Source organism: Erithacus rubecula (assembly GCF_903797595.1).
Source record: "Erithacus rubecula genome assembly, chromosome: 4".
NCBI lineage: Eukaryota > Metazoa > Chordata > Aves > Passeriformes > Muscicapidae > Erithacus > Erithacus rubecula.
In genome coordinates this window covers 45,600,079-45,628,036 of record NC_136686.1, presented here as the reverse complement: position 1 = coordinate 45,628,036, position 27,958 = coordinate 45,600,079, and the positions used below count along the sequence as shown (strand labels likewise).

Below are 27,958 nucleotides of genomic sequence, written 5' to 3'. Positions count from 1 at the left end.
TTTTTTAGGAAGTAATGTCCAAGCTAAAGAAAAATATGGGAACGTTTTCCTTCCTCCTTGCCTCCCCTGAAGGGGACTGAACAAAAACAGAATTACTAGACAACTTAAGTGAAAAACACTTGTTTTATTTATAGATGTTACAATACAATCACCATAAAACTTACAAGAAGTGAACATAAGACTTGCATAGACTTTGCTTTAAAAAATAATTTTATTATTTTTTCAGGCCAAAGACTCCCCATTCAGCACTTGGCACAAATATCTAAGAAGCTTCACTGTAGGTCTATAAATATTAAAAAAAAAAAAAGAACCACACATTTGGTTTATCTAGTTAGCAAAGCTAATATACCGCTGTGAATTCTTTCACTCAAATACTGGAAATTTTCTGGGAAAGGCTTCTTCATGCTTTGGTTCAGAATTCAGAAATCAAAAGCAGGATCCCTTTGCAGAAATACATTCTTGGAAATGAATACAGTACTCTGTGCCACATCCCTCTTGATAGAAGGCACAACTTATGAAAGTAACATTCATGATATAAAGCAGGAGCCAGTTCTGAAAGGCTAACAGTGACACCCACTATTTCTGGTGGATTTTTTTCAATCTAAGCAAGACTTGCTCTTATTTTCTAACACCAACACTCCCCACCCTCATCTATAACATAACTTCAGTATTTGCAAAATTAAAGCTTTTCCAGGCACGAACAGTTGCAAGAAAGAAACATGAGCCAACATTTCTCTGCTGGTGGAGTTACTTTCAAAACTAGACATAAGAGTAGTCACTATTCCCCAAGAATCCATGTGTCAAAACCAAAGAAATTATTAAAGGCAATTTTTTAAAAGTGTCATTCTTCTTGCATACTTGAAGTCAGGAAAACAAAACTGCTTATGGCAGTAAAACTGATTATTTTGTCTAAAGTGCTTTATGAAAGCAGAAAAACTATAAAAATGATAAATTAGTGAGACCAGAGGTGAAAGAGCTACATTTATCATACAAAACAAGATAGATTGGAGCATTTTCACATTTTCTTGTTCCATTAGACAAGATACAGCAAAAAGATTCTTCACAGTGAAGAGCTCCCTTAGAATGTATAGCTTTTGTAACAAATTTCTTCTTACATTTCTGTGATATGAAGTAATTTGAAATAAGACTCAGAAAGAGTATCCCAAAAAAAATTATTATTACAGCTAAGAAGTAAGTATTACATACGAAGGTTTAGATATTAACAAGAAATCTTTGGGAAATGCTATTTAATACTTCCAATAATTTTAAATGCCCTGACACTATATATTTTACAGTAGAAATGCAAGAAACTTTGGAACACAGCAACACTTGATTAGTTCTGTGCACGTCTTCATTTATGACATCATCTTTCCCTTACATTCCACTGAGCAGAAAAGCATCCCTTCCATAGAGATGAACTTCTGGCCAATGAGACACTTGCTGCAGCAGGAGCACAGGAAGCATTCCTGTGTAGCATGCCAGTTGAAGTTGTTGTATGTCACACGCTGAACCTCTGGATCTATAGCATTGTGACAGCCTTGGCAGATCTGTTCAGAAACAAAACACTGAAATGAACCACACACATGCTCTCTGCAAGTGCAATGAAACCTAGAACTCTTAAATGTTTTTGGAGGAGAGAGACAGGTGTTAAAAGAAGCCTTTTAAAAAGTCTTCAGCTTTTGGTTTTTTCTTTATTTTTGAAATGTTTTGATTAGAATTCAGCTAAGGGCACAGAATAATAAAATGGACACACAACTTATTTACTGCTGGGACTAAGCTCAGACAGTTATGATGGTTAGGATTTCCCAATACCCAAATAAACATAAAAAACTTTTATGTCAAACAGCACAGATCTTCATATATTAACCTTAATATGTGAAGAGATTAGCTACAAATCTTCCTGGGCATTGACAGCTCTGTGGCAATGCCAAATAATTAAAAGATATTAGAAAGTCTTGAATGCAATTAATCTTAAAATTTGGTTGTCCACAAAATATAATTTTGATAGAGAAAATTAATGTTTTAAGAGGAAAAAAACTGCCTCCCCAAAAAACCAATTCCTCACACCTATCTCAGAATATTATTAACTGCCAACTAGAGATGACTGTTTTTCCCCTCAATTCACTATAGATAAACCTAGATCTAGATGCACATTAGACTGAGCCCCCAACTAGTAGCTACCTAACTTACAGTTATGATTAGACCATCATCTCAGATTTGTTTCCAGCATAACCACAATCAAGAATTACCATTATTTTCCAAACTTCTAGCTCTATGCTGTCAATCACTCTCCTTTTTAAACCATCTGGTTAGAAATAAATGAAACACCTGAATTGCAGTTATTACTACAGGCTTTTAGCTGAAATTGATTTTCACCATGCTCAATGAACTGCAATTGATGAAAACTAAACATTTAGCAGCATCACTCACCTTTACCTACTTCACTCCTGTTACCAAATTCTGCTTCACCACTGGCTAAGTTCCAGGTGTTTTTCCAACAGGTTCCACCCCCCACCCTGGCAGTGGCTTTTGTTCAAGTGACAAAACTCATGTCTGCCTAAAGTTGTGGGTTTTGGTTTATTTTTCCCAAACTGAAAAAGATTAACTGACTCAAGCCAAAACACACATTCAATTTATACTCTTCAGATACTCCCAGACTGAGGAAAAGTAAGAGTTTGAAGCTCCATAGACTCATGTTCCCTTCCTTCTCAACACCAAGACATCTGTAAGGACCTTACCACAGCATGGTTCTTCATATAGCAGGATTTGCAGACTGGCTTATCATTCACCATTATATAGGTTATCCCAGCCAAAACACAATCACAATCAAAACAGCAGAAGTGTTTCAGATGCCAGTTTTGCCCTTCTGCGAGAGTATATTCATTGCTGAATATTAGCTGTGAGGAAAATACAAAAAATCCAAGTAAACAAGTACATTCATTTGAACAGTGCACCTTTTAATAAATACAGCCTCTGGATGTTTTGTGAATTTCAAGAACTCCAAGTGGTACCACCATTATTTAACCATTTCCCAAAAGCCTCCACGCTGCTCCACAGCAAGGAACCCACAGATGCCAGAGGCCCCAGGAGGGCTGTTCCCTGTTGCTGCCCAGGGTCATTTTGGCCCCCAGTCCCCCTGAGAAGGAAACAACTGCATAAGTGAGACTTGTTGGAAGAATTTGCCCTCTCATATCACATCCTATGTCTCCATAGATTATGAAAAATCATCACCAAATCCAAAACAAACTATGGATCTTCCTGAAGTGCAGTGTCCATATTGGTTTCAGTTCTTTGCATCTAAAATATCAACCATATTAGTGAAGGCATATCATCTTCCTGCACTGAAATGTTTTAGTAAAACTAATCACTTCTCAGTGGAACAAACTTACATGCTAGAAGAAAGGACTAGGATATTTCCTACCTCATCACATCCAGCACAGCGGGGTCTTTCACTGTCACAGTAATGTCTTCCACAATACAGGTTACCATTCTTCCAGAAATAGATCATGTCTACTAGAAGTTCACCACAGGTGTAACAGACAAAACATCCTGGATGCCACAATTTGTCATATCCAGCACGTTCTGCATAGACAGCTGGGTCACCTTCCTTCATCTTCAGTTTGCAGTGATAGCAGCACTGGAAAGAGGTTATTACCAAGTTAATTAAGTCTTTGAGAGTTGCATTTATAAAAATTACATACTGTAGATATATTTAATTAATTCCATCTTTTCAGATTGAAATAAAAGCATTAGTTTAATCCCATGAGTAGACAGCAGTGCTTCAACATATACCTTTTCCATAGTTTAGGTTTAACTAAGCAATTCAGGATGATGCACATTCTACTGTCATAGCATTAGTGCTCCTTAAAAGGATTGTTGTACTTTGCTGTATTCACATTTGCAATTGCAGTCCAGTGTTTAAAGAAAACAATAGGCAATCAAAATTCATGTTAAGCTCTGTAAACCTGACATGCTTAGGAACAAGAAGAGGACAATAAGCTTCCATCCAAGATAACCACTATAACTAGAACACATGACAAGAAAATGGCTGTACTTATGGGTCATGAGAAGACCAAGCCATATCTGCATCACTGGTGGGGAAAATAAAAAAATAAGTGAATATTTCAAACTGATTCTGATTAAAGCTGTGTGCTAGGGATGCTAGTCACTCATGGCTGCTATCCAACAGTCAGTGATTAATGACTTTAGGACAGCAGAGTGACTACAAATAACTACAAAGCATACATACATAGCTACACTACAAATAGTTCCCAAGAGTTCATAGTCAGTCTTCTGTCCTATACCTGTTTACAGAGAGGTTTTTGCCATCATGTAAAAAAAAAAAAAAAAAAACAAAAAAACCCCACAGATTATTTATTTTACTGAACCAAAATTTTTTTATCTACAGTTTAATCATCAGTCTGGCATTTCCTGCACTCCAGCTGGTCTGTGGACTGGGCTGAACATCCTGGGAAGGTTTTCCTCTATGACTCACATCAGCAACAAATGGCTTCATGTGTGCACAAAATATAAAGTGTATAAAAATAAAATACATATAAAGTGCCTCTGCTGAAAGGCATATTGATCAGATGCCAGACAATTTCAAAAGGTATATACAAAGCCACCAAAAGAGGAAGAACAACTTGGAACAGAAACAGAATGTAGAAAGTAGGGAAGTCAGAGAAAGGGAAAGTTCAAATATACATGTAACAAAGGTTTCTGATCTTTCTACTTTAGACCTCACTCCAAGAGAAGTCCAATGGAAGGTTAAGTAGCTGCCTAGACCTAAATCTAGGCAGTGTGATTCATTTGCCTATCATTTATAACATCTCCAGCTTTGGTGGTTAAAAATGACAGAAAATTTCCTTCTTTACAATATGAAAATATGCTGAGCACCCATTTTTCTTTAATTCAGCTTTCAGACACTGCAAAAAAGCTGTATATTTGCAAACCAGAGACAATTATTTACATTAATATATTTACATTAATAGTGGAGACCTGGCTGTTAGTGTTGATGGGTTTGCTTTTTTTATTTTTATCAGGTTTCAAATAAGTGCAGTCTATTCCTATAATGAAAATTAATTTTCCAAGAGATTCTTTTCACCACAGCTACAGGACTACAGCTTTCAAACCCAGTCTGAAAGACAATGTAGAAAAAAATATGATGAGCAAAAATTCAGAACCAATAAAAAAGTGTAGACAAGGATGGCATTCTGCTAAGCATTTGAGCTCTTCTTTGTATCAATTTATATTAACTGTTAAGTAGTTGAAATAATGCTAAATAAAGCTGAAACAAAGTCTCATTGCTGAAATCAGACCTCCCCCCCAACCACTTACAAATAATATATCTGAATCCTGATTATCTGTTCTAAGGTACTGAGTTTAATAATAATAATAAATTAAATAAAAAACCCAAATGTTCACTTATGCTATTAAGCACCTACAAACCTCTTTCTAAATCAGACCCACAGAGATAATATATGCTTGGCTTAAACTGCAGGAATAATACTCAGATGCTGGAGTAAGAAAAGTTTGGAAGTGATAAACAGGTGTAATGTAAAAACAAAGCACCTTCTGATACAATTACTTAAGAAGACATATAGTGGCTCCTGTCATATATATAGTCAGTTCAGAAAAAAAAACAACAAAAAAAAAAACCACCACACCCCCAACAATACCATAACAAAAGCCACATTCTACAATCATTATTAAGCAAACCTTTTTCTCCAGCTAAAACTTGTATATTAATTTTCTGTAAGCAATCTGAAGACAAGTAATTTTAGGGATTCATACATATAATAGTAACATTTCTAGAAAGCTACTTATAGTAGAGCTTTTGGCACTCCTAAGTAAAGTCTACCCCCCACTAAACTGATTTAATGTTCCTTCAGTAATCCTACCTCTATTTTGTATTTCAATCAGTAGTTGAGACATGCACAGCAGTAGTTATGTCAAAAATGCTTGATTAAGGCTATAATTTTTGAAATATCAATGAAAACTGGGTAGTTTTATATACTGAATTTTTTGTTGAGCTATTATAAGGAGAAATCGGATGACGAAGAAAAAAGAATAGGTAAGAAAATGGAGCTGAATATGAAAAGAAGGCTAGTCAAAAGACCATTGTATGGCTCATCTTGTTGGACACAGCATGGACACATGTTACTTTATTAGTAACTAATTTAATTTCATTTTAAACACAGTTTGTCAAGTGGGTAATTTCAGTGCTTTTCCAGGAAAGAGGAGAAAACAAGCCTCTAAAATTAACTCTGAGAGGAGAAGAATGTAATAGTTAGTCCATACAAGACAAGCTTTTTGATTATTCTTCTGAAAAAGCCACCCTAATATACTATCTCCAAGCTAACATGTTTTTGCACTGAGGATGACAGTGTCACCCAGGAAGTTATTTGCTGCAGTGAACTAAATACTGTCAAAAACCAGGGCTCTGTGCAGACATTCACAACATTTTCCAGTTCCCCTTCTTTTTTTTGTACTTTTTTGCTATTCCAAATTAACAAACAGTTTAATTGAGCAAAAATGACCAAATAGAGCACTCAGATAATTTACTTTCTTGCCTTATCTTTCCCTTCTTATACTTACATATTGAGATTCCGCCTTCTGATTTGGAGTCTTCTTGTCCATTGCTCCAACAGCAGATGAGGTACCTCTGCCACCACCATTTTTCAAGTTACTCTCATCAGGAGCTCTCACTTCCACTTCACCAGGGAGCTTGACATCTCCTACACCAAGTGCCTCCTTTTTGTACTTCTTCACAAATTGTTCCATATGCCTAACTTCACCGGGGGAGAGCTCGTGGCATTTTGAAGGATCCTGATCGTGAGCAGGCAGCTGCTTTGCCAACTGCTTCTTCCTGTATTGTGCGCCTTCCGAGCCAGCAACAGGCTGCTTCTCCTTTGGTAACATCTGCATGTACTGTCTAGCCTGAATCAGGAGGAATTAGATATCAGATGGCACTTCAACTACAGACCCATTCTCATAAGCAAACACAACTAAAATAATCTCTACTGTTTTTAGTGACAGTCAAATTTGTCAAAAACAACGTTCTTTCCATAAACATTAAGTTCCCGAAACAGTAATGAAGATAAAATACAGCAGATGCATTAATTGGCTTCTTCCCAGAGTAAGAGACAGGCTCCTTTTTAAGCCTTTTACAACATACAGAAAATTACACAGCACCTTGTCTCTCTCTATGAATACTGGTTATGAGTATAGTCCTAGAAAACTAGGATCTGAAATATAATCTGCTTGGGGCATAGAGCCCACTGAAGAAATAACTCCAGCTAAATTAAGGAAAAAGCTCTAGCTTCAATAAAACAATGACAAGGCTAAAAAATCCAATTGGTAACTGAATGTTAAATAAGTCTTAGATGCACAAGGTTTGATTAATTCACTGAAAATGAATAATTTGAGATAATTCCTTACTGGCATGGATTACACAACATTTTGGTACAATAAATTAGTAAACAAAGTTTAAAAAGTGAAGCAAGATCCTCAGAAGGCTATCTACCATCTCAATTACTTCAGCTGAAAATATACTGGAAGAGAGCTGCTCTTTTAGATGTCAACACTGACCTTGTTCTTACCATATACAGTAAAAGCTATAAGGAAGGCTAAGTGTTCCTCTTAACTTTAAACAGTTATATAAATTGATGTGGGGACAGGTTTCTGTTTTTTGCCTCTTTTTTTCTTTAAGCCCAGACCCCCTGCAAATTCAACTTCATTAAAAAAGAAAAAAGAAAAAAAAAAACAGGTTACAGAAACTGGATTCCAGGGACTTAGTAGATAACTCTTAATCCTATGTATTAAAAACTACCTTACCTCCCCAGGTTTTTAAGAATTTCCACATACAAACATCCATAAAGCAGGATGACAGATGCAAGATTCATTAAACAGACAACATACTTCTAGTTTTGAGGAGGAAAAAAGGAAGACTACAAGAGGCAACATTAGCCTTCCAGTAAGCTCTACTACTTAATCTCCCACCAACTCCTGCCTTGAACAGGAAAAAATGTGAGTTGGACTTACAAGTGTCTGATTCTGAACAGGAGGAGCCCACTCATAAGTCACAGTATCGACGGAGATGTTCTTGGCTGGCACTGGGTTGGTCAGTATCATGACATTGCGTTTATACATGGGATTGCTGTCATTCTTCAGCTTTGCAATGAGGGTTGTGTATTTTGTATCTTCAAAGAGTTTCCCCACTTTCCGATCTTCCTCATTGCTTGAGGGGATATCATGTTCCTCCTGGCCACATTTGCAGTTGCGGCATATTTTCCTGGAATTCATGGAAACAGCAACAAAATTACAATCTCACACCATCTGGTGTACAGTAACATTACCAGGAACCCAAATCCTTTTTACAGGGCTTTGTTTAGAAATACATGTTTTTCTGCAATATGTCAAGCACTTCCTTATGTGTCCTGTTGCATTATTTACATTTTTTATTTAAATATATTGTTATCAGATAAATATCAGTCAACTACACGAATGCATTTTTAATATGAAGCTATGTAATTTCTTCAGTACTGATCAAACCTACATATATCCTTTATCAGTCACCTACCAGATTTGTTATAACTTAATGCATCAACATTCCCCCAGCAATCATTTGCTTGGGATTTTAGTTTTTCAGTTGATCTTCATACACAAAGTTATACACACTATACTATTTTCTCCATACTTATTTCACTGCGTGCATGATATTTGGTTATCACTGGGTTGCTATCACAGGGAAAGAAATATTTCCTAGAAAGGAAGAAAATGCATACAGACATACAAAGAGTGTATTTGCACCAAGTTCTGTTCAAAGCATAGAATTTAAAGAGAAGATGAAAGAAAAGTTAAAGGCTTATATGGATAAAGTCTTTCAAAACAGCTCTGAACCAAGTCAGAGGTACTCTGGCACAAGATGTAGAGAGAATATTCACAGAAAACAGCCTTAAAAGGTAGAAGTATATCTACTTACTTGGATATAAATTATATTCTTTCATATACAATGCATTTCAACTGCTTTAGCTAACACATATTAGAAAGCAATTTGTTACCTTAAGTATAATTAAACAATTCACATAAAATGAATAGAACCTTGGATTAGACTGAAGCTAGTTCATTATTTATTAACAGCATCCCCAGAACTTCAGTTCAAAGCAGTCAGCCAGAAATCAGTGAAACTAAATGTTAACTAAAGGTTCTTATTACAGACTAAGAAAACATATCAACCTTCTGGATCTCTAGACTCTGAAGAAGAACAAACAGTGTTTTACCCCATTATTTATCCTTCATACAGCAAATAGCATGAACTATTAGGTATAAAATGCTTCTGAACCCTGCTTGCTAAAACCCATTAAACTCTCAACATTGTTCTGCATCTTGCTTTATACAGTCTTGAACACAAGTTAGTGCCATAAGCCACAGGAACACAAGAGCATGCCATGCTTACAGCAAGCCCCTGAGATAATGGGAAAGAAATTTAACTGGCCACCTGAGGTGATACACAAACAGCCCCAAACATATGCTCTCTACATGTACACCAGTTTAGGATGTGGGGTTCTAATATTTCAGTGTATGGTGGATGCTGCACTGGTCATTTGGTTACACAGAAAACATACGTTGTGGTAATTTAAGTTGTAAAGCTCACTCCAAATAAGGATACCTAACTCTACAATAATAATGAGCCACTCATGCAAAATAAGAATGTTCAGCAGAAGTGACTCCACTTTGCAACACAAATACCTAAAGAGATCCCTAACTGGGGTGTAGACTGTCTGACAGCATCCAACTCATTTCCACAAGATGTGGAAAAAGAAAAGATGTGCAGAATTTCAAAGCTGATACTTACCTGGATAGCTATTATACACTAATCACTCTGCAATCTTCCAGTTTACCAAAACATTAAAGAATGAACTAGCATTGTCCAGTAAGCCTAAAGGCTTTACTGTGCATCTCAAGCACTAGAAACATACAATTTTGCAAGATCTTCAGCATCTATCTACACAAGTCCTTTGCATAGCCAATACTTAGTCTATTTAATATAATAATAAAGCAATTCATATTCACTTTGCTCATCTTATATGGCATGCATGTGATTGATTATACCTTATTACCAATTCTCAGTCATATCTTTTTTGAGATCCAATACCAGCTGACAGAACCAGACCTTGCTTTTTGCAGATTTAGTGATTTACATCTTGATCACCATGCAGTTTTATGCCTCTCAGCTACACATGCTCCTGGAATTGAAACATTTGTCCATGAAAAGAATTGACACCAAACACCTTATTTGCTATTACAAGTTAACAACAACAGTAAACCCCAGTTTCAGACTCGTTTCTTGGTAAGATGTGATTTAATAACATTGATGAATGACCAGATATTCTTGGGTTCCCTGCATAGACTTGGGCAATGGAAGTATGACCATGCTGCCCAGAACTGCTCTGCTTGCCAGACAGACCTCAGTAAGAACAGTTCATGTTGGTATATTGCCTGTGTGACAGGCAGTGCACTCTCCCCACTCTACAGCATCCAACTACAGTAAAGCAACACTGACAGCAGGCAGAGACCAGACCACCCCCCAACAAGTTGTGGTAGAATTCATCCTAAGACTTTCCCATAGGCTGGAAAAAACACAAGAGCACCTAATTTTTGCTCATGTCATGAAATTGCATATCATTTTTCTAATAGTATTCTTTCAGAATGCAGAATAGCTTAGAGATTCTATTTTCAATTAGATAAACACCCTGACACAGCTGCTGTCATTTTTCTTGGTCCCACTTTAAAGGCTTAACATGTTTCACCGACTGCAGTATCTGTGAGAGATTTGTTTTTGCTCTCCTCATAAATAGGTAGTTGCAAAGAACTACACAACACCCTTAGGTCCTTCCTGATTCACTGTGAAAAGTACTGCATTTATACTTGTATTGAAAATAATGAGCTAGCCACTAATCTTCCCCACCCCTGCAGCCACTGAAATTAAGAATTTGACTGTGTGCATTTCAGTCTAATCTCCTTGCTCTTTCAAAGTTAAGTGAATAATTCTTTGCCAACAGTTTCCCAGAAGCTGTTACAGGGGCTATGTTACAAGTGTAATAGTGGCCTTGGTATTAGAACTTGAGTACCATTATGCCTCTGAATGCAGGACAAAACAATACAAAAAGAATGTGGAGAATGCTGAGTCACAACTGATGTCAGCATATCTCAGTAAACTGAAGGAAAATCCCCTAGGCTGTTGCCATTTCCCATGCTCCCCTGGATCTCAGCCACATGAAGATGTCCATACAGCTGCTAACAGCCCAAAAAAGTATCCTGTCCTGATTTATAATCTTTCCTCTGGAGTAATTTTCAGGACTAAAAGATATCCAGTTGATATTTACACATGTAACAGTTCCTGCATAGTAGTGTTTATAATTTAATCCTAACTTCTTTCACTAGTTGTCACAGCACAATCATGCTCATTAGTCACTCACAGTACCCTCTGCAGAAGGTATATTGCAGACTACTAATCTTTAGAATAGACTGGCTGGTAATTTTTCTGGTCATTGAAGTGACTGCATCCCATTATCTCAAATTTCTATTTCACAAATCTGTCTGATAATTGATGATTTATTTTCATCTTTGTTAAAGTGAACAATTCATGTGCAAGAAAAAACAATTGCTGTTATATGCACCCAAAGACATACAAATATATAAAAACATATATGCTTAGACAATTTTATCTCCTTTGACTATCAAGAGGACAGGCAGTGAAAATTTCATGTTCTCTCCATCTGCATTGTTGAAAACATTTTCTCTTTATCTGAGGACATTCAGCAAGATCCCTGCAGAAGGAGGTGTTACTGACTCCTGCTTCCATCATCACTTCCTCAAAGCAGAGGATGTTCCTCCACACCCATCTCAGAATTTGATAAGATTTTTCCACTCAAAACATAGAAGATAGGAAGCTTCAAAATCCATGGAATGAAAAGCGGAGTATTACTGTGAAGACAGGTCTATTATAGTGCCTTGCCAGCACTTGTTAAGTAGTTAGAAAGAACAAGGAAGAAAGGTAAAGATTCCATCCTTTCAAGAGATTAATTCCTGCCTCCTGAATGTCTACTGAAATAAGGATCAAAAACTTCCCATTCTTTCTCCAAAATCAAATGTTAACCATCCTCCTGACTGTCCGTGTCTTGGTGTATGGAGAGGAAAAATAAGATGGATAATGATCCTTCCTATGCTGGCTCCTAGTGACAGGAGGCAGTAGCTGCAAGCATAGAGAAATTCTCAACAAAGACCTGGCAAGCCCTGAGGCTTCTGCCCTCCATGCAGAACAACTAACCTCTTCCTATTACAGAGCCACAGAGATCCAGATGGCTCTTGAACATCTCCAGTGAGGGAGACTCCACAGCCTCTCTGGGCAACCTGCTCCAGTGTTTGGCCACCTTTCCAGCTAACTACTTTAGTTCTTCCTCATAGTCAGGTGGATCTTCCTGCACATTAGGTTCTGCCCATTGCCCCCCTTTGTCCTATTGCTCAGCACCCCTGAGCAGAGCCTGTTCCAGCCCCTTGGCACCCTCCCTTCAGACACTGATAGGCATTGATGAGGTCCTCTCTCAGTCATCACTTCTGAAAGCTGAATAGCCTCAGCTCCCTCAGCCTTTCCTCTTCAGAGAGATGCTCCAGTCCCTTAATCATCTTTGTTGCCTCTCACTGAACCTGCTTCAGGAGCTCCAGGTCCCTTGTACTGAGAAGCACAGAATAGGAAACAGCACTACATATGCAGGACACCATTGCCTTTTTGACCCCCAGGAGAGCTTGCTGTCCACAGTAGCCCCACATCCTTCTCCACAGAGCTACCTTCCAGCAGGTCAGCCTCCAGCCTGTGCTGGTATAAGGGGCTCTTTTTCCCCAGTGCAGGACCTTGCATTTGCCTTTGTTGAATTTCAAATGGTTCTCCTCTGCCCATCTCTCCAACCTGCCAAAATCCTGCTGCACAGCACTCTGGCATATCAGCCACTCCTCCCAGCTTTGCATCATTAGTAAAATTACTGAGAAAGCACTTCACTCTTCATCAAAGTTGACAATTTTGTAATTCCTTCTGCTATGTTTTCTCACTATTAATACAGCTAAAAGTAATTGGAACTGCTTTGACCTACATCTCCATGCTTCCCTGTTAGCTGTAGTATCAGAAAATCTTAAAGCCAACATAAGGCTCTCCCTGTATTTGTGCAGAGAAGCCACATACTGAAAGAGATTATTCCCAAGCTTAAGATTCTTGATTTCAAAAGATTTTTTTTAACATCTTAACAAGTCACATCAGGGACAATTACCACTTTCTGGTATATATGCAACCAAGATCAATCAGATAAATCTCACCTGTTTTTAGCAACTTCTCACTCCTGTACCATAGTTCCCTCTAGTGGGAGATACATTCCCAAGGAGCAATATGTAACTGAGTATTGATCTCTTACATCCAGCCTGACCCACTGGACATGTGTGGGGTTGTTTTGAAGCCTGAAATAAATCTAAATTAAAAACATCTTCTCCAACTTCTGCTGCCTTTACATTTATACAGAAGCATGATTCTGAGGACAATGTGAAAAGCAAAAGCTATTAACACACTAAGATAAACCAGGCAATTGTTAACTATTCAATTACCATTGTAATTCTCTCATGTTATTGTGTTTAGCTCACGCTGATGCTACCAGAACTTCAAAATTTAGAAATAAATTTTACTAAAGGCTTGGTTTACCACCATTTCTATACTAGCCTCAGTTTACAGTTCTGCACCTATAAAACCTGCCCATACAGTGTCAAGATTTATAGCACAAATGTCTTAAAACATTATGTGCCTCCCCAGAAGAGATATATTTCAAATACTCCCCGTATAGAGACAAAGGATGTAGGAGGTCCTTGTAAAGAGAAGTGCACTTGGGTTTTTTGGGCACTTTACAATCTGACTCCCTAGAGGAAGAATTGAGGGCTTTTTGTACGGAAATACAGAAAGAAATGACACGCTGGGTCTTGGAGGAGCAGCGTTTCCAGCCCAAGAGCCGCGCGGGTGCGGAAGCTGCCGGCGGTGCCCGGGAGGGGGCAGCAGAACCGCGCCCGCACACGCGGCCGCTCCCGCCGCGCTGCGTCCGGCTCTGCCTGCACAATGCCTGACGGAGCCGGGCTCTGCGCCCGCTGCCGAAACAGCCTCGAATGGATTGCTGTTACTGGGCACTTCGGCACTAAGCCAAGGCCTCCCCATTTCTGAATTCTGACCCCGCCTCTGCAAGTAGAGAAGCTGGGAAGGAGGGAAAGCTGACAATTGGTCAGGGGGGTTTAAATGCTACATAACTTCATGATAAGCAGTAAAACAGAAATAGAAGACTAAGAAGTCAGGGCTTCTGGCTTCTTAAGTAGTTACTGCTTGGAGACTGTATTGGCTAGGCATCAGTGTGGTGGTGGGAGACAGCCAGTGATTCCCCTGCATCACTTGCTCACTCACCACTTCACCTTTAAACTATTGCAGCGCATGAGTTGCCTGACTTTTGTTTCTCCTTTTTTGTCTCCCACCCTGATGTCTGGGACAGGGAGTGAGAAGCTGTGTGGGTGTTTGGCTGCTGACCAGGGTCAACCCCTAACCCCAATTATTCTCCCACTGTGTAACTGTTTCTCTAATTACAGTTCTTACTTCAAGATGATCAGCAATGAAATAATAGGTAAACGTGAACTGATTTTGATTATTCATGTTAAAGACAATAGTCTGTCCACTTGTGCTACAGTTTGTCCCTACTTAAAACAGTTTCAGATTTAAAGGCTAACAACTAAGTAAACAAATATTTGGGATGCATCACTTTCCATATAAGTGGTGATCTACCAAAATATATGCATCATGCAAAGCATATTAATATATTTTTTCCTTTGAAAACTATCCACATAAAACTGAATTAAGACTTCAGATTCACACTCTTACTGTCTGCAGAAGCAGCTCTGCTGGAGAAACTGCTACTTTCCAACCCACTCTTGAATTCTCTCAATTGCTAACTTTTTGACTGTTTCATATGTATGTGCCACATTCGTCTGACACTTAGATGAAGCCTCTCAGACTACTTCCAGCAACCTTATTTATCTGGTCTATCCTGTATGGACTTAATTTCCAAACTAAATCTTAGCTAAATAGTCATTGTTTTAACATATATTTGATTACTTGCTCTTTAATCCACTGCTATTTACAAACTCATATCTTCTAGAAGAGGAAGAGATCTGATGAGCTATGTATTCAGGACCTGGCACAACGAGCCCCCAATCACAGGAAGATAGTGCAATATGGATAAAGAAAAACACAGGCAAAAAATCCCAAATATTCACACAGAAGCAGACACCTCTTAACTTTGCAATATTACTATGATGCAACTAAACCACTTCAGTAATTTTATTTCTTTTTATTCCAAATTATTTCATGTTCAAGAATAATCTAGCAATTACAAGACGTAACATTGGCAACTAAGTATTAAAAAAAAAAACAAACCCAAAAAAACCCACAGAAAGTTAACTGCATTTTTTCCTCCCTACTTATAATTTCCCCATCTTGCACGGTGACTATGAACAAAAGAGCTTTCAAGTAGGAAGTAATAAAATTAATTTCTCATCTAACCATGGATAAACACTATTGACTCTTGCACTTTTTAGAACTCTCTTATTGCATTACTTACATTAATTCTGTTTTATTTTACTATTACTTCTACACACAGTCCTTCAGGGATGCAGTGCATATTGAAAAAGTCTTCCCATAAATTAATTATTTCTTTTATCTTTAGATGATCACATTTACTTACTAGTACATTACCACTTCTTCATCCATGTAATTATTTCTAAGTTGTTTCTATAGCTACATATTACAGATAAAAATATAGCTTCTTGATTATGCATCAACTGCTAACAAGTTTTTGCTGTGTTTTGTTTTTTGTTTGCCTGATTATTTTTTAAACAGCCTCATCTGCAGTCAAATATTTGGGCAAAGATGTAGAATCTCCTAGGCCTTATTGGCACCTAATGCCACTATGGCTGAGCTACAAAGGCTACATTATAAAACAAAACAAAATTCTACTGCAAATGTAATTTTCCCTGTAGCTAGTTAGCATTGGTTAAATGCAATAATTTTCATTGATAGCATGTGCTACTTCTACTAACAACTATTTTTCTGTTATTTTCAGGCTTTTCCCTTTGAGAGGGACTTTATTTCTTAAAAAAAAAAATTAAAAAATCTGAATTACTAAGCTATTTTCAAGCGCACCTGGTATTATGAGTGAACTGGGACAGTGATACATAAATGCATTAATACACATAAGTACACCTTGTTTCAGCAAAACAAGAGAGGTCTTAATGAAATACAAAGTTTCAGCATAAGATATGACAGACTATTTACTGCTATCATCAACTCACTGATTTAGGAATATTACACCATCCAAGGCTCAGTACTATTTAACTTATTTGAATTTGTGTGATACTCAAAAATGACATCTCTTCCCCATCTAAATAAATTGTAGGTGTATACAAAATTTCAAATATTTTCAAAATAAATTTTCCTAGCATCTCAAAGCTTACATATTTGGTCAGGAGCTGAAAAAAGCATTTTATTACAGAGATAAAACACTTTTTCCCTGTCATGTCTCTTACTGTAAGGCTAGACATTTTTTTACAAATCTACTTGAACTGTTTAATCAGCTAAAGCAAATGCTGCAGTAGAAGCCCTAGCATTCACTTCAGGGCAGATGAAATGTGTGATTAGGTACTCTGTTGTAATGCAGCTGAGAAGTTCTGGCACTGAACACTGTCAGCTTTTTAAAAGCATCTTAATAGTTCAATGGAAAGAAAGAACAAAAGTGGTTACTTAGTTATTTGCATACATAGGTCAAGGTCGGCAGCGCTGAGTCACTTTTGGTGTCACTTACCTCCAGTAATGAAGCTCAAATCCTTTACACTTTTCCTTGCATTTTAAGCAGGGGGCACCAAATCCTTCCTCATGGCCCAAGCCCATCTGTGTAGAGAGGAAGATGATTACAGTCAGCTTCAAGAATTATGCTGCATGAATGATCTTACTGATGCCTTTATAGTGTGCAATCAGCAGCTACAGCAAAAGATTAAACATTTGACTAAGCTGACATAAGGACAGCATTCTGGGGTCCACTGACCTTCCTACTGTACCTATATAAGCAGCAGTATTCACACAAGCCTGTACACACAGTTCAGCAGGCACAGGTAGCCTTAGTACCCTCCTGGTGACTTTTCTCCCCAGCCCAGCTTGCTCTACAAACTTCACACAAGGGAAGAAGCAAATTCTTTGCAGCATTTCCTGCGGTCTAAGACTGAAACTAGAGTAAGTGAGGTCAGAAGACCTCAAGTCAAAGGATATTTAATCCAGCTGCCTGGACAAAGTGATTTGCAGTATATGACTTGGCAAAATACAGGAGATGAAATAAACAGAGCCCACATTGATATGGAGTAACCTGGAATGCTACTCTGATTGTGACTGAGAATGGCACACACCCTTTACAATTTCATTTCAGTTGGACTCATACCAGATTACTTTCAGAGGGGAAAGAGAAACAGCACAGCTTGCAAAATCAAAGACCAGAAGTGATATGCAAAGGGCTTTAAAAGGATGGATGACCAAATCACAATGCAGATGAAATATCAGAGAATATAGAAAACAATACAGAGTAAAGGCATTCACACAATATGTCAACACATCAGCAAATTTAACCAAGCAACAGCCACTTGAAGTTTGAGGTGAAAAACAAATATGAAGCACGATACCTTATGCATCCATATAACACAGTAAAATTAAAATGTCTCACTCTAGCCCTTTAAACCTTTCAGGAACATGGATCTCAAATCAGACAGATGAAGGACCATGGAAATGTGGCCACAGCTGGGTATACAGGCTGATGCCTAACATGCAGAGAGGAACCCATCACCACACAGTAGGAGGAGCTCTCCCAACTAGCTGTAGGTAGAAACTGCAATTTAACTTCTACCATGAATGGAAACAGAGCTAGAACTGACAAGTTCTGGTACTAATTTTAGTTCTGGCAACACCACAATACCAAAGTTAATTAGATGTGGTGATACAGTTTTATTATTAAGTTTGCCATTTACTGAGAGAAATCATGCTACTATTCTTACACGTACATGGATATAAACCAGGTCAACTTTGAACTTGCTTCTGTACAAAATAAAGAACAGGTTATTTGCAAACCACTTGCTTAACACAAAACATATGGTAAAATGCAGGGAATACCATGTTTTCAGTTATTTTATAATTTAAAGGATCACTGCCTCAATTATCAAATATCCCTGAGGAAAACTTCCCTGAAGATCATGACCTATTTTAGTGAAAAGAGGTATGCTGGCAGCTATTAAGCTACTGCAGGGATAGACAGAAGGACATAACATCATTTCTTTCATATCTGGAAGATGAAATACAAGCTGGCTGTGATCATGGTGACATCTTCATCAACCTAAGGGCTCAAGAAGTTCATGTTATAGGTGCCAACTTGAAGCCTACCAATAGATATGTAAAAAAAACCCCATAACTTTAAAGATTAGGCTCTTCATCAGCAACATTTTTGATAAGCTAACTAGTTAATAAAAGTTCATCTTCACTGAAAATGGGCATTTTTTCACACAATAATAAATTGTATCTTCTCATCTGGAAACCAGGGATCGCCCCCCACCCCACAAATCACAAAAAAAACTAAGCACTCTTCTCAATTCACACTCAAAGAGGACAATATGTTGGTCAGAATGCTTTCTGAAGGGAAAAAAAGCTAAAGCAACACAAACCAAGCTTTTTTTCTTTTTTATTTTGGGTGGGGGGGTTTACAGGGAAGGAGAGGTTATTTATTATTTTGTGTTGTCTTGCTTTAAACTCATTATCTTTAAAAAGTTGTTAAAATTATAATATGATTGCACTGTCCTAATAAACAAATCAAACTCCCACAAAACCCCAATCTACTTCCCCCATTCCCTGCAAAAGGCAACATTAACCCATTCTCTCTTGCTGCTACTTCAGTTACAAACTGGCATTATTTCTTTATGCTCAGGCTCTCCCTTGCTTCAAAAGGAGTAGAATGAGAAGAAAAGGAAATAAAATCATTAGTATTGTAATTAGAAGATTTAGAAACATAGGACCATTTATTTAGAGAGGACTGTTTAACATTACAGAGAAATAAGCCTGACATTTCAAGAATTCCCAAAACAGAACCTTAAATTCAAGTAAAAAATATAAAAAAAAAAAAAAAGCAAAAACCATTTAAACTATCATTTCCATGCCTCCTAACATTTAAGTGCTTTTTTTTAAGCTAAAAAACGCCTCTTCAGAAACAAATCAAGAAGAGGAAATATGTGCTATCTAAATGCACTACCCAGAACATTCTCTCTAACCTACAGGAACAACAAACAGCCAGTCTACTTGCAGCCAGCAGTCTTAGTGCATATTTTTCCAAAAATACAACATTCTTCATCCCTTCCCCAGAAATAAAGAGCATATCATTATGTAAATGCTTGTGCAGTTCAAGACAAATAAAATTAATTAGCAAAAGAGGCTTGTTTTGAAACAGGTTTTTCAGTTTGCTGTGAAACTGAAAGAAGGGAATTATGTTTCTATACACAATGTCTGGGCACCTTATGGAAAAGTTTGGCTCAAGACTGAAAGGCACACTTAAAAACCAAGTTAGATGCAACTCTAGATGCACACACAGCCTCAGCCTTTGATTCTGACAGAGAAGCTACATGGCTGCTTGCCAAAAATTAAGATATGAAATAGCCAACTTCAAAAGCACTGTGGGCTATTGTTATCCACAAGTCAGTGCATTACACATATTTCTCCAGAGTCCTGTAACATCCTCCAGCTGTAAGAAAGCATCAGCCTCAGAAATTACTTTGTTCTTCAGCAGCCAATTCAGCTGTAGTTTAGGAAATTTATAAAGCCTAAAACTTTGGTGCACTTCTTTACTGCTGTCCATATCTATCTCCATGTCTTCTGCAGAAGATGGTCAGCTCCAAGCAGAAGCACCCACAGATACAGAGCACTGGAGAGGTAATGCATGTCTGAGGGAAACAGGGAACCCATTTCCCCTGTAAATGGAGTTATGGGAGAAATGGCACAGACAGGTCAGCTGAAATACTGCCAGAAGGTTCCTGTCTGTCTACCACCATTAATTTTCATTTTACAGCAAAGCTAACCAAACCCATCTGGTATTACCAAAACACCCAGCAGTGATTTAAATAAGCCTGAATACAGAAGATGATATAACTATGACTGAGATCATCTGTTGCATGCTGCTTTCAAGATTACACAGTACCCAAGGGCAAAAAGCTTTAAGTGGTTACAGCCAAGTGACAATTACTGAAAGGTTGTCCCATTTCAGTTCACACTGGAATCGAGTGACAAAAGCTGGCTGACTTTACAGTAAGGAGTCATGCATAGAAACTTAGTATCATCTTAAAAACCCAAAAGATCATATTCAAGTGTCTAAGAGTTTGTTCAGAAGAGAAACAGCAGTTCCTATGAAATAGTTAAACTTGGCTTATCAGAAGGGTTTACTCTTAAGTTTATTGAGCATTTTTTATCTCCTCAGTCCCACCACAAGACCAGAATTAAGTCTGGCCTCAGCTGCTTTTCCTTCCTCCCTCCAAGAGGACTCCTGTACTGCCAGACAGGTGAGCTTCACCCTGCCACAGACAGCAAGAGACAATACTGGTACTTAGCATCTGCAAAAGATCAAAAACCCTTTCAGTGTTACAGATCCCTCCAGAATTTATAAGGATGTGGCTACACATCTGTCACTAATGAATTGCAACAATTAATTGAGCCTCAGATGAGAACTAAATCCTCTTCACTATCCTTTTTACAGATGTTTCTCCTGTGCTCTTCAGTGAGCCAAGCACAGAATTGAAGTGATCCATGCTAAAGCTATTCTCAAATTTACTACAAAATCCTAGGAATGTTCTGGTTTGAAGATTAGTTAACTATTGATCTATTTGGATATTTGAGTGGTAAAGCACCTACACAGCACAACAGATTTCTAGTACATCTTAACATGCTTTAGGCACTTTCAAAGAAGGGAAGGCAAAGCAAGAAAAAAACCCAAAAAAACCATGAGAAATCTGATTGCTGTGAATGCACTGTTGCTGAGACCTGATCTTGTATCACTATATTCTGTGCCATCAGAAGTCTTCTCTAGCAGGGAAACACAACAAATGCAAATTAAAATAGGTTACAGCATTTAAACTTCAAAAATATAAGAGCAATGATACTTCTTATGATTCCAGAATGAAAAAATGAACAAACCACTACAAAAGACATAAGAATATGTGGACAGTGTTCTTATAAAACTTTGACAGACACTATATAAGAAGGAAAAAAATTCAGATCTCTAACAAAGACCAGTATGCCATGAACCTCTTTATATTTGTTTTTAAAATGTCTATTAAAATTGATGGTATGACCCTGTTTTGTTTAATATGCATTTTGATTTAGGGAGAAGTTGACTGGAATTAAGAAACCTGGGTACATAAGTCCATTTAGCACAGAAAGAAGGATGCCAAAAAGTGGTTCCATCCAAGAAAAATATCTGGAAGATGATCTGGGCAGGACAGGCATCAAGGCATCAAATCAAGGGGCTGCAGTAACCTGACAGTACAAAAGCCCTGGGAATTTATTTTATCATGATATCTTCTACTAAATATCAAATAGCTAAAAATTTAAATATTTAAGGCATTGCTACATAGTGCACTTTCAAAAGGCTAACAGCTATTAAAGATAGCTCAGCTGGATAGAAAACAAGTGCTGCTTATGCCCAAAGGCCAGCATTACAGTGGCTAAGTTTGAATGGAGCTGACACACACTATAACACTATCTGTAAACCTCCAATACAACACTACCCATCATCCAGTGCTGCAGAAGCAATTTTCACAATACTCCATATATTTTGTTTTGACATCAGCACTCTTACCCAGTCACATCCTTAACATGAGGTCTTGAGAAGCAGACCAGGAAATCTACACATTCATTTTTTAGGAGCATTAGTCAAGCAGGAAAGTGCATGCTTTTTTTCTGCTGTTAAAAGCTGTAGCTAGACAACCTCAGACTGAAAACAAGGCACAAATAAAGAGTTAGGCATACTTTAAAAATAATAAAAAAATCCCCCAACAAAACCAGAAACACATACACAGCAGTACCAGAGTACAGTCAGAACTGATGTGTTCTGAAAATGTCATGACAGAAGCCTCCTCACTCCCTTGACCTGTTCATTGGACCAAGTTTGAGACACCAGGTAACAGGTGTGACATGCTTTCATCTCAGCAGCCCTGCTCTTCCTGAAGGTTTCCAGTATGTAAAAGAACCCCACCAACTTTAGTCATCAGCAAAAACTATATATTAGGGGGGTTTGTACATATACACTCCTATTAAAAAAAATGCATATACATATATATACACACACAACCCATACAGAAGTGCTAGTTATATATAAATGAGACGTGTATCTATTCAGATTGTAAAATATAATTTTAAAATAGACTACATTATTGATATTTACATCTACATCCTTAACTGTAAACTTTGTATCTGCTAGGAAGAAGATAGTAATTTGTATGACATGGTTTCTTGAAGTAAAAAAAGTAATTTTAAGCAACTTTTACAAATAAAATTTCATTGAAAATTGCTAGTCACCAATACTATTACTTAGAAGAAAATAGAAACATTTCTTTTTTCCTCAGGAACAACTGCAGAAACAGATCATTGTTACTTTTATGACAGAATACTGTAACTCAAAGTAAGTTAATTTCCCCCCCTTGCTGTAAAATACTTGTCTTATAATTATACCCTACCCAAGAAATCAATTTCATCTGATCTTAAAAGTAATGCAGTCCTTCATTCAAGGTTTCTTGACTTGCTATCCAGGCATTTCATGATCTTTTATATGCCTGGAGAGTACTTTTGTCATAGGGGAAAAAAGAGTAAAAGTCAAAAAGCTTAGTTTAGCAGTGCCATATTTGCCAAGATGCAATCCAGGGATGCTAGACAAAAATAACTAGAGGTTTAAGATTAAGACAGTTGCTCCAAAAATTACTCAGATTATTCACATAACTTTTTCTATTTATTATTTTGGTGGGGAAAAAAAAAATCCCCAAACCCCACAGCATATGCAGAAAGTATTTGGTTTCCTTGTGAACAAAACTGAAGTAGTTCCTGTCATACCTACATAAATGTTTTCATTCTTCCACTTGCAGGCAAAACTCATCCCTGAATAAAAGGTACATTTCCTTGATCTTACTATACATATGAAACAGCAAAAAAGATCTGCTATAATGGGTTTCCATAGCAGTAACACCAAAACAAACAGTGACCTCAACAGGAAGTGCAGCCCAGCAGACATTACTAAATCATGCTTTAAAAACACAGAGAAGTTGACTTTGCTCCTATACATACTTTATTCACCACTCACTTATCAAAGATCATTGCAGTTGTTGACTTAGCAATGTCCAAAGCACTCAGTGTTTGGTTTTCCAACTGTAACAGAACAAACTAAGTATCATGCCATTAAAAAAAACCATACACAAATTCCACATTAGAGAAGTTTCAGCTCTTCCCCCATGCCCTGCCCCTTTGCCATGGTAAGCAAAGTTCTTTTTATAAAGCAGGTATTATACTGTGGAATTTTATGTAGAACAGACTCACTGACAGATTATTTTCTCCAGTGAAGCATGAGACCATGTTGCCAGCAGGGCTGAAAAGCAGGACTGTGACCTACTGATTCATTTTACCAAGTTCACAGAGGTGGCAGACAGGGCAGGAATCCAGGCTCTTAGAACAAAGTTCTGCTAGAGTATTCAACACAAAGCATTAAATCTTCATTTTCCCTATAGACTCAAAAAAAGGTTTGAGAACACAGCATATATTGTATTCAGGAAAAATAGTGGTCTGTTTTTTGCACAAGTACTATTCAAGATGGAGCTACTGTTTTTACCCTTCAGCTGTGTTGTGGAATTGCTTTATACAAACACTGTCTTCATGATCCTCAAATGCAAGAGCAAATCCAATTCCTCTTGAGAAAAAAAGGAGAAAACTCTACAGTTTCCCCCAAACTCCCTCTCCCCTTGAAAGAAAAATTGTAACAGACCAGGAAAATCATAGACTTGGTATTCACAAGTCAGCCAAAAAGACTCTATTCACTCCCTAGATGTTTACCAGTTATTTAATAGCTCTAAAAAGCATGGTGGACTGACTAAAAAATTTACATTCCACAAATTTGCATATATTCTGCATATATATTGCTCAGTGCAGAAAGTTCATGCTGTAATTTCTGTTTCTAGCAGGCTGTGGTTGTCCAGAGCCCAGGACTCAGACCAAGTGAGACATCTGGCTACATGGTAGTACTGGTTCCTCTGGCCACTTGTTAGGACATTAAGATGAGCTTCACAGCACATGAAAGAAACCAAAAAGAAGGTAAATTAAAAGTCTAAACCAAAGTAATTGTGCCCTTAAGAAGGGTATGTTAAACAGGACTGCTGCTTTTCTGTCCCAAGGCAGCAAATATATAAGGTGTCCACTGCTAAAAGGATGGGTTAGAAATTGTGGCAGGTGGGACATTAGTTCTTGCTGAAAAACAAGTACATTGTTGGAATCCTACTAGTCTTGTACTAGAGGGAAACAATTCTAGCCAGACAGGCTAGAACTGTGTTAGAACTGTTACATTTGGAGAAAAATGCCCACCAAACCTGGTATCAACAATGAAAACCAACTTTCTCTGAGTGCTTTTTTTCTTCCTACAGACCTACACATGCAGATATAAATATATGTAGCAGCTTTCCAAAGAGACAATACAGAAGCCCAAAACTGAAGAATGGACTCATGGATTACTGACACTTAGATAAATCTTAGGAATGTCACCTTAGACACTTCATCTATCAGATTTTCCAGAAACAGAAAACATCCCAGTATATAACCCTGTTCAGTTATAAATTAGCAGTTGTGGGTAGGGGAAGAAGCTTTTCTACAGCACCAGCTGAGTGTCTGAGCCTCCACATGACATGCTGCTCCACCAGGCATTCATTTCCTTCTGCCCTGCTGAACACCAGGGCTACAGAATAGCCAATATCTAAACTCAGAGTTCAAAAATGCAATGGAATCACTTATCTGGGGACAACATGACAATTCCTGGTTTCTTCTGCTCAGTGTTCTAGGAACTTCCTGCCCAACAGGCAGATTAGCCACTTACCACTCCATAATCTTTACCAGGTTATTTCCCAGGCAATAAATACTTACAAGCCACTACAAAATAAAAGGTTGTATAAAGTACAAAGTACATTTTGTAAGAGGACTCAAGCTATTTTACTCCACAGTGGAAGACAGGTGAGAATTACAGCATGTGGTAAATCAACTCATTGCTGCTGATAAGACTAAAAATCTGACACAGGCATCTCCTGGGAAAATTTCTTCTGAAAGCCAAGTAGTTCACTGGTTTTGATAAATTTGACTGGAAACATCTCAGAATGTTCTTCCACCCTTCAAGAAAGAAGGAAATTGGCAAAAAAGAGACAAACAAAACAATAACAAAACAAACAGGTAGAGAATTAGAATTAAAGGACGGAAAAAGAAGATGTACAGTTATTCCAGAGTTGTCATGAAACTGTTATTCTATTCAGTGTACAAAATCTAAGGAGTTTTGATTAAATAAATCTTGGTAGTCAAAAAAGAAGAATTTTGTATTGAACTCGCTGGTACCTAGCAAAGCTTCTCAATTCTCCCTGTAGGGACTTGGACAGAACCTCTTCTGTTCCCTTGGAAAATGAACTCCATCCAAGTAACAAAGGGAAAGAAGATGAGATGATGTGTGCAAGGGAGGGGAGACAGCCCAGTAACATAGTTTTCTGAATATACATATAGTAAGAAACAAACAAAGTGTGAAGTTTTTCAAATCATAGACTTCTCTGCATATTAAGACTTCAGCAGCAGAATAGAAATACTATTTTCATTAAACAGAGCTTTGCAGGTTTCTTTTGTGGCACTAGCCTCAATGTATTTCTGCAAGTTCAGAAAAGTCTTCAGGAATCTTCAAAGTTGATGAAGGAGAGAAGGAAAACATGAGCAAAGAAAAATATGGCAAAAATAGTAAAATAAATTTAAAGCACACAAAACTACCCAATAATCGCCATGCAATTTAAAGCAGATGTTGAGCAACTACAAGTTCACTCAAACCAAGACTCCATTATCAGCAGAATTTTATCAGTCATTTCACACTCCATATTAATTTTCTCTTTAGATTAAAAAATTCTGAATTAGAATGCTCTATCTCTCAGAAATGTGTGTCTCTCACCTCATGGAGTTGAAAAAGCTTCAAGCAAACAAGCTCTGTGATGCCATCAAGACTAAGTTTTAAATTGTGCTTAGAAAATACAAGGAAACCTCCTCAAGAAGCTTATTTTCATTGCATACAAGGAGTCACACGGGGAACAACCCTGTGCACACAACTTCTTCTAAAGACACCAATAGTACTTTGCTACACCCACCTACATGCTGATAGCCTAATGACTGGGGGTTGAGACAGGCAGCTCCTCCAAAGCAGGATGTCCACCCAAGTGACATTATCAGGTGGGGACAGCACTTGAAGCAAGCTGTAACTCAAGGCTGACCATTCCCAGGATTCAGCATTAACAGGCAGCCTTCCACACTACACAACTGCTCCCACCCCCAAGTCACTTTCTAGCCTGCAAGACAGAAAAGCATACAGGTTTACAAAACAAGTAGCTACCTTCAAATAAAACAACTCGGGAATAAACCCCACACACATTCATACAACATGTATTTCAAAAGACTAGTTTTCACATATCAATGAAGGTTATGTATAAATTTAACCCATGTTCACATATAAAGCTTCTTTCCCCCTTATCAAATAGTATCAAAACAGATACTACAAATAAGTTTCTAATTTAAAAAAATCAGTGCTTTAGCACTACATTTAATTCGTGAAAGAACTGGAAGCAAAGACTTACATGAGTATCCCACAGGAAGTCAGTTTTGCACAGGAAATTTTAAATGATGATGAGTTTTGGAAAGGGATTCAAGATCACTGGATTACTTACTGCTTTCTTTTACTTACCTTTTGTTTCTTGCCAGATTGACGCAACTAACTAGTCAACATATCTTTAAAAAGTAAGAAAATCAAGCTCAGGCTTCTCGCTCAAGGAGACAGCCCATAGGAACGCTGATAACACACTTGTAAGGAGTCAGCCACACCATAGGTCTGAAATTAATCGCTAACATAACCGTAATCTGCGACTCGGCTGCTTGTAATTTATTTCATACCTACACACGCAGCGCACGTACATGAAAACAACTATCAGACCTCAGGGGTTTACTGGGGGGACCGTACATGTGTTTTACATGTATGACGGAACAGCGGTACGTGCTCACCTGGGGAACCAGCTGCGGCGATAGCCGGGCTGGGGAGCAGCGAGGCAGCCCGGCTGCGTGCGGGATAGCGGCGATAGCCGGGCTGGGGAGCAGCGAGGCAGCCCGGCTGCGTGCGGGATAGCGGCGATAGCTCTCCTGCCTCCCACCTCCGCCGCGGGGCCCGGGAAGGGCTGAACCGGCACCCGGGGGCGACCCCCGGGGAGCGCCCGCGGGCACGGCAGCGCCGAGGCGGGTCCGCCGCTCCCCAGAGAGCGGACAGCGGCGTGCGCGGCAGACAACCCGGCGGGCAGCCGCCCTTACCTTCTTCACTTTATTCTCCAGGTCCATGGCGGGGCGCGTCTCCCTGTGAGGCGGCTCGCACCGAGCAGTCTCCGCTCGCGCGCACCGCGACGCTCAAACTTCCGCTGCCCTGCGGCAGTGGCTGCAGCCGAACAAAGGCCGCGCGGCAGCCAATCCCCGCCGGCCGCCGCCGGCCCGGCAGCCAATCCCCGCCCGGCC

General features: G+C 38.3%; 1 protein-coding gene across 1 annotated transcript; it reads right to left on the bottom strand.

Moving 5' to 3' along the window:
• Window positions 1-104: 104 nt before the first annotated feature.
• On the bottom strand, window positions 105-27,897 carry TES (testin LIM domain protein). Its single transcript, XM_079304719.1, has 7 exons — window positions 27,761-27,897; window positions 16,932-17,017; window positions 8,044-8,293; window positions 6,598-6,939; window positions 3,422-3,637; window positions 2,739-2,897; window positions 105-1,547 (listed from the first exon to the last, which is right to left on the bottom strand). The coding sequence occupies exons 1-7, from the start codon at window positions 27,785-27,787 to the stop codon at window positions 1,356-1,358; spliced, it is 1,272 nt and encodes a 423-aa protein (XP_079160845.1). The 5' UTR covers window positions 27,788-27,897; the 3' UTR covers window positions 105-1,355.
• Between the last annotated feature and the right edge of the window lie 61 nt (window positions 27,898-27,958).

Excerpts from the sequence above, each read along its gene's own strand:
- TES (XM_079304719.1), bottom strand. The coding sequence starts at position 27,787 with ATGGACCTGGAGAATAAAGTGAAGAAG. Across the intron at positions 3,638-6,597 it reads AGAAGGCGGAATCTCAATAT|TGCTGCTATCACTGCAAACT; the intron begins GTAAGTATAAGA and ends ACCTCTTTCCAG. Across the intron at positions 1,548-2,738 it reads ATATGAAGAACCATGCTGTG|ATCTGCCAAGGCTGTCACAA; the intron begins GTAAGGTCCTTA and ends GTTTCTGAACAG.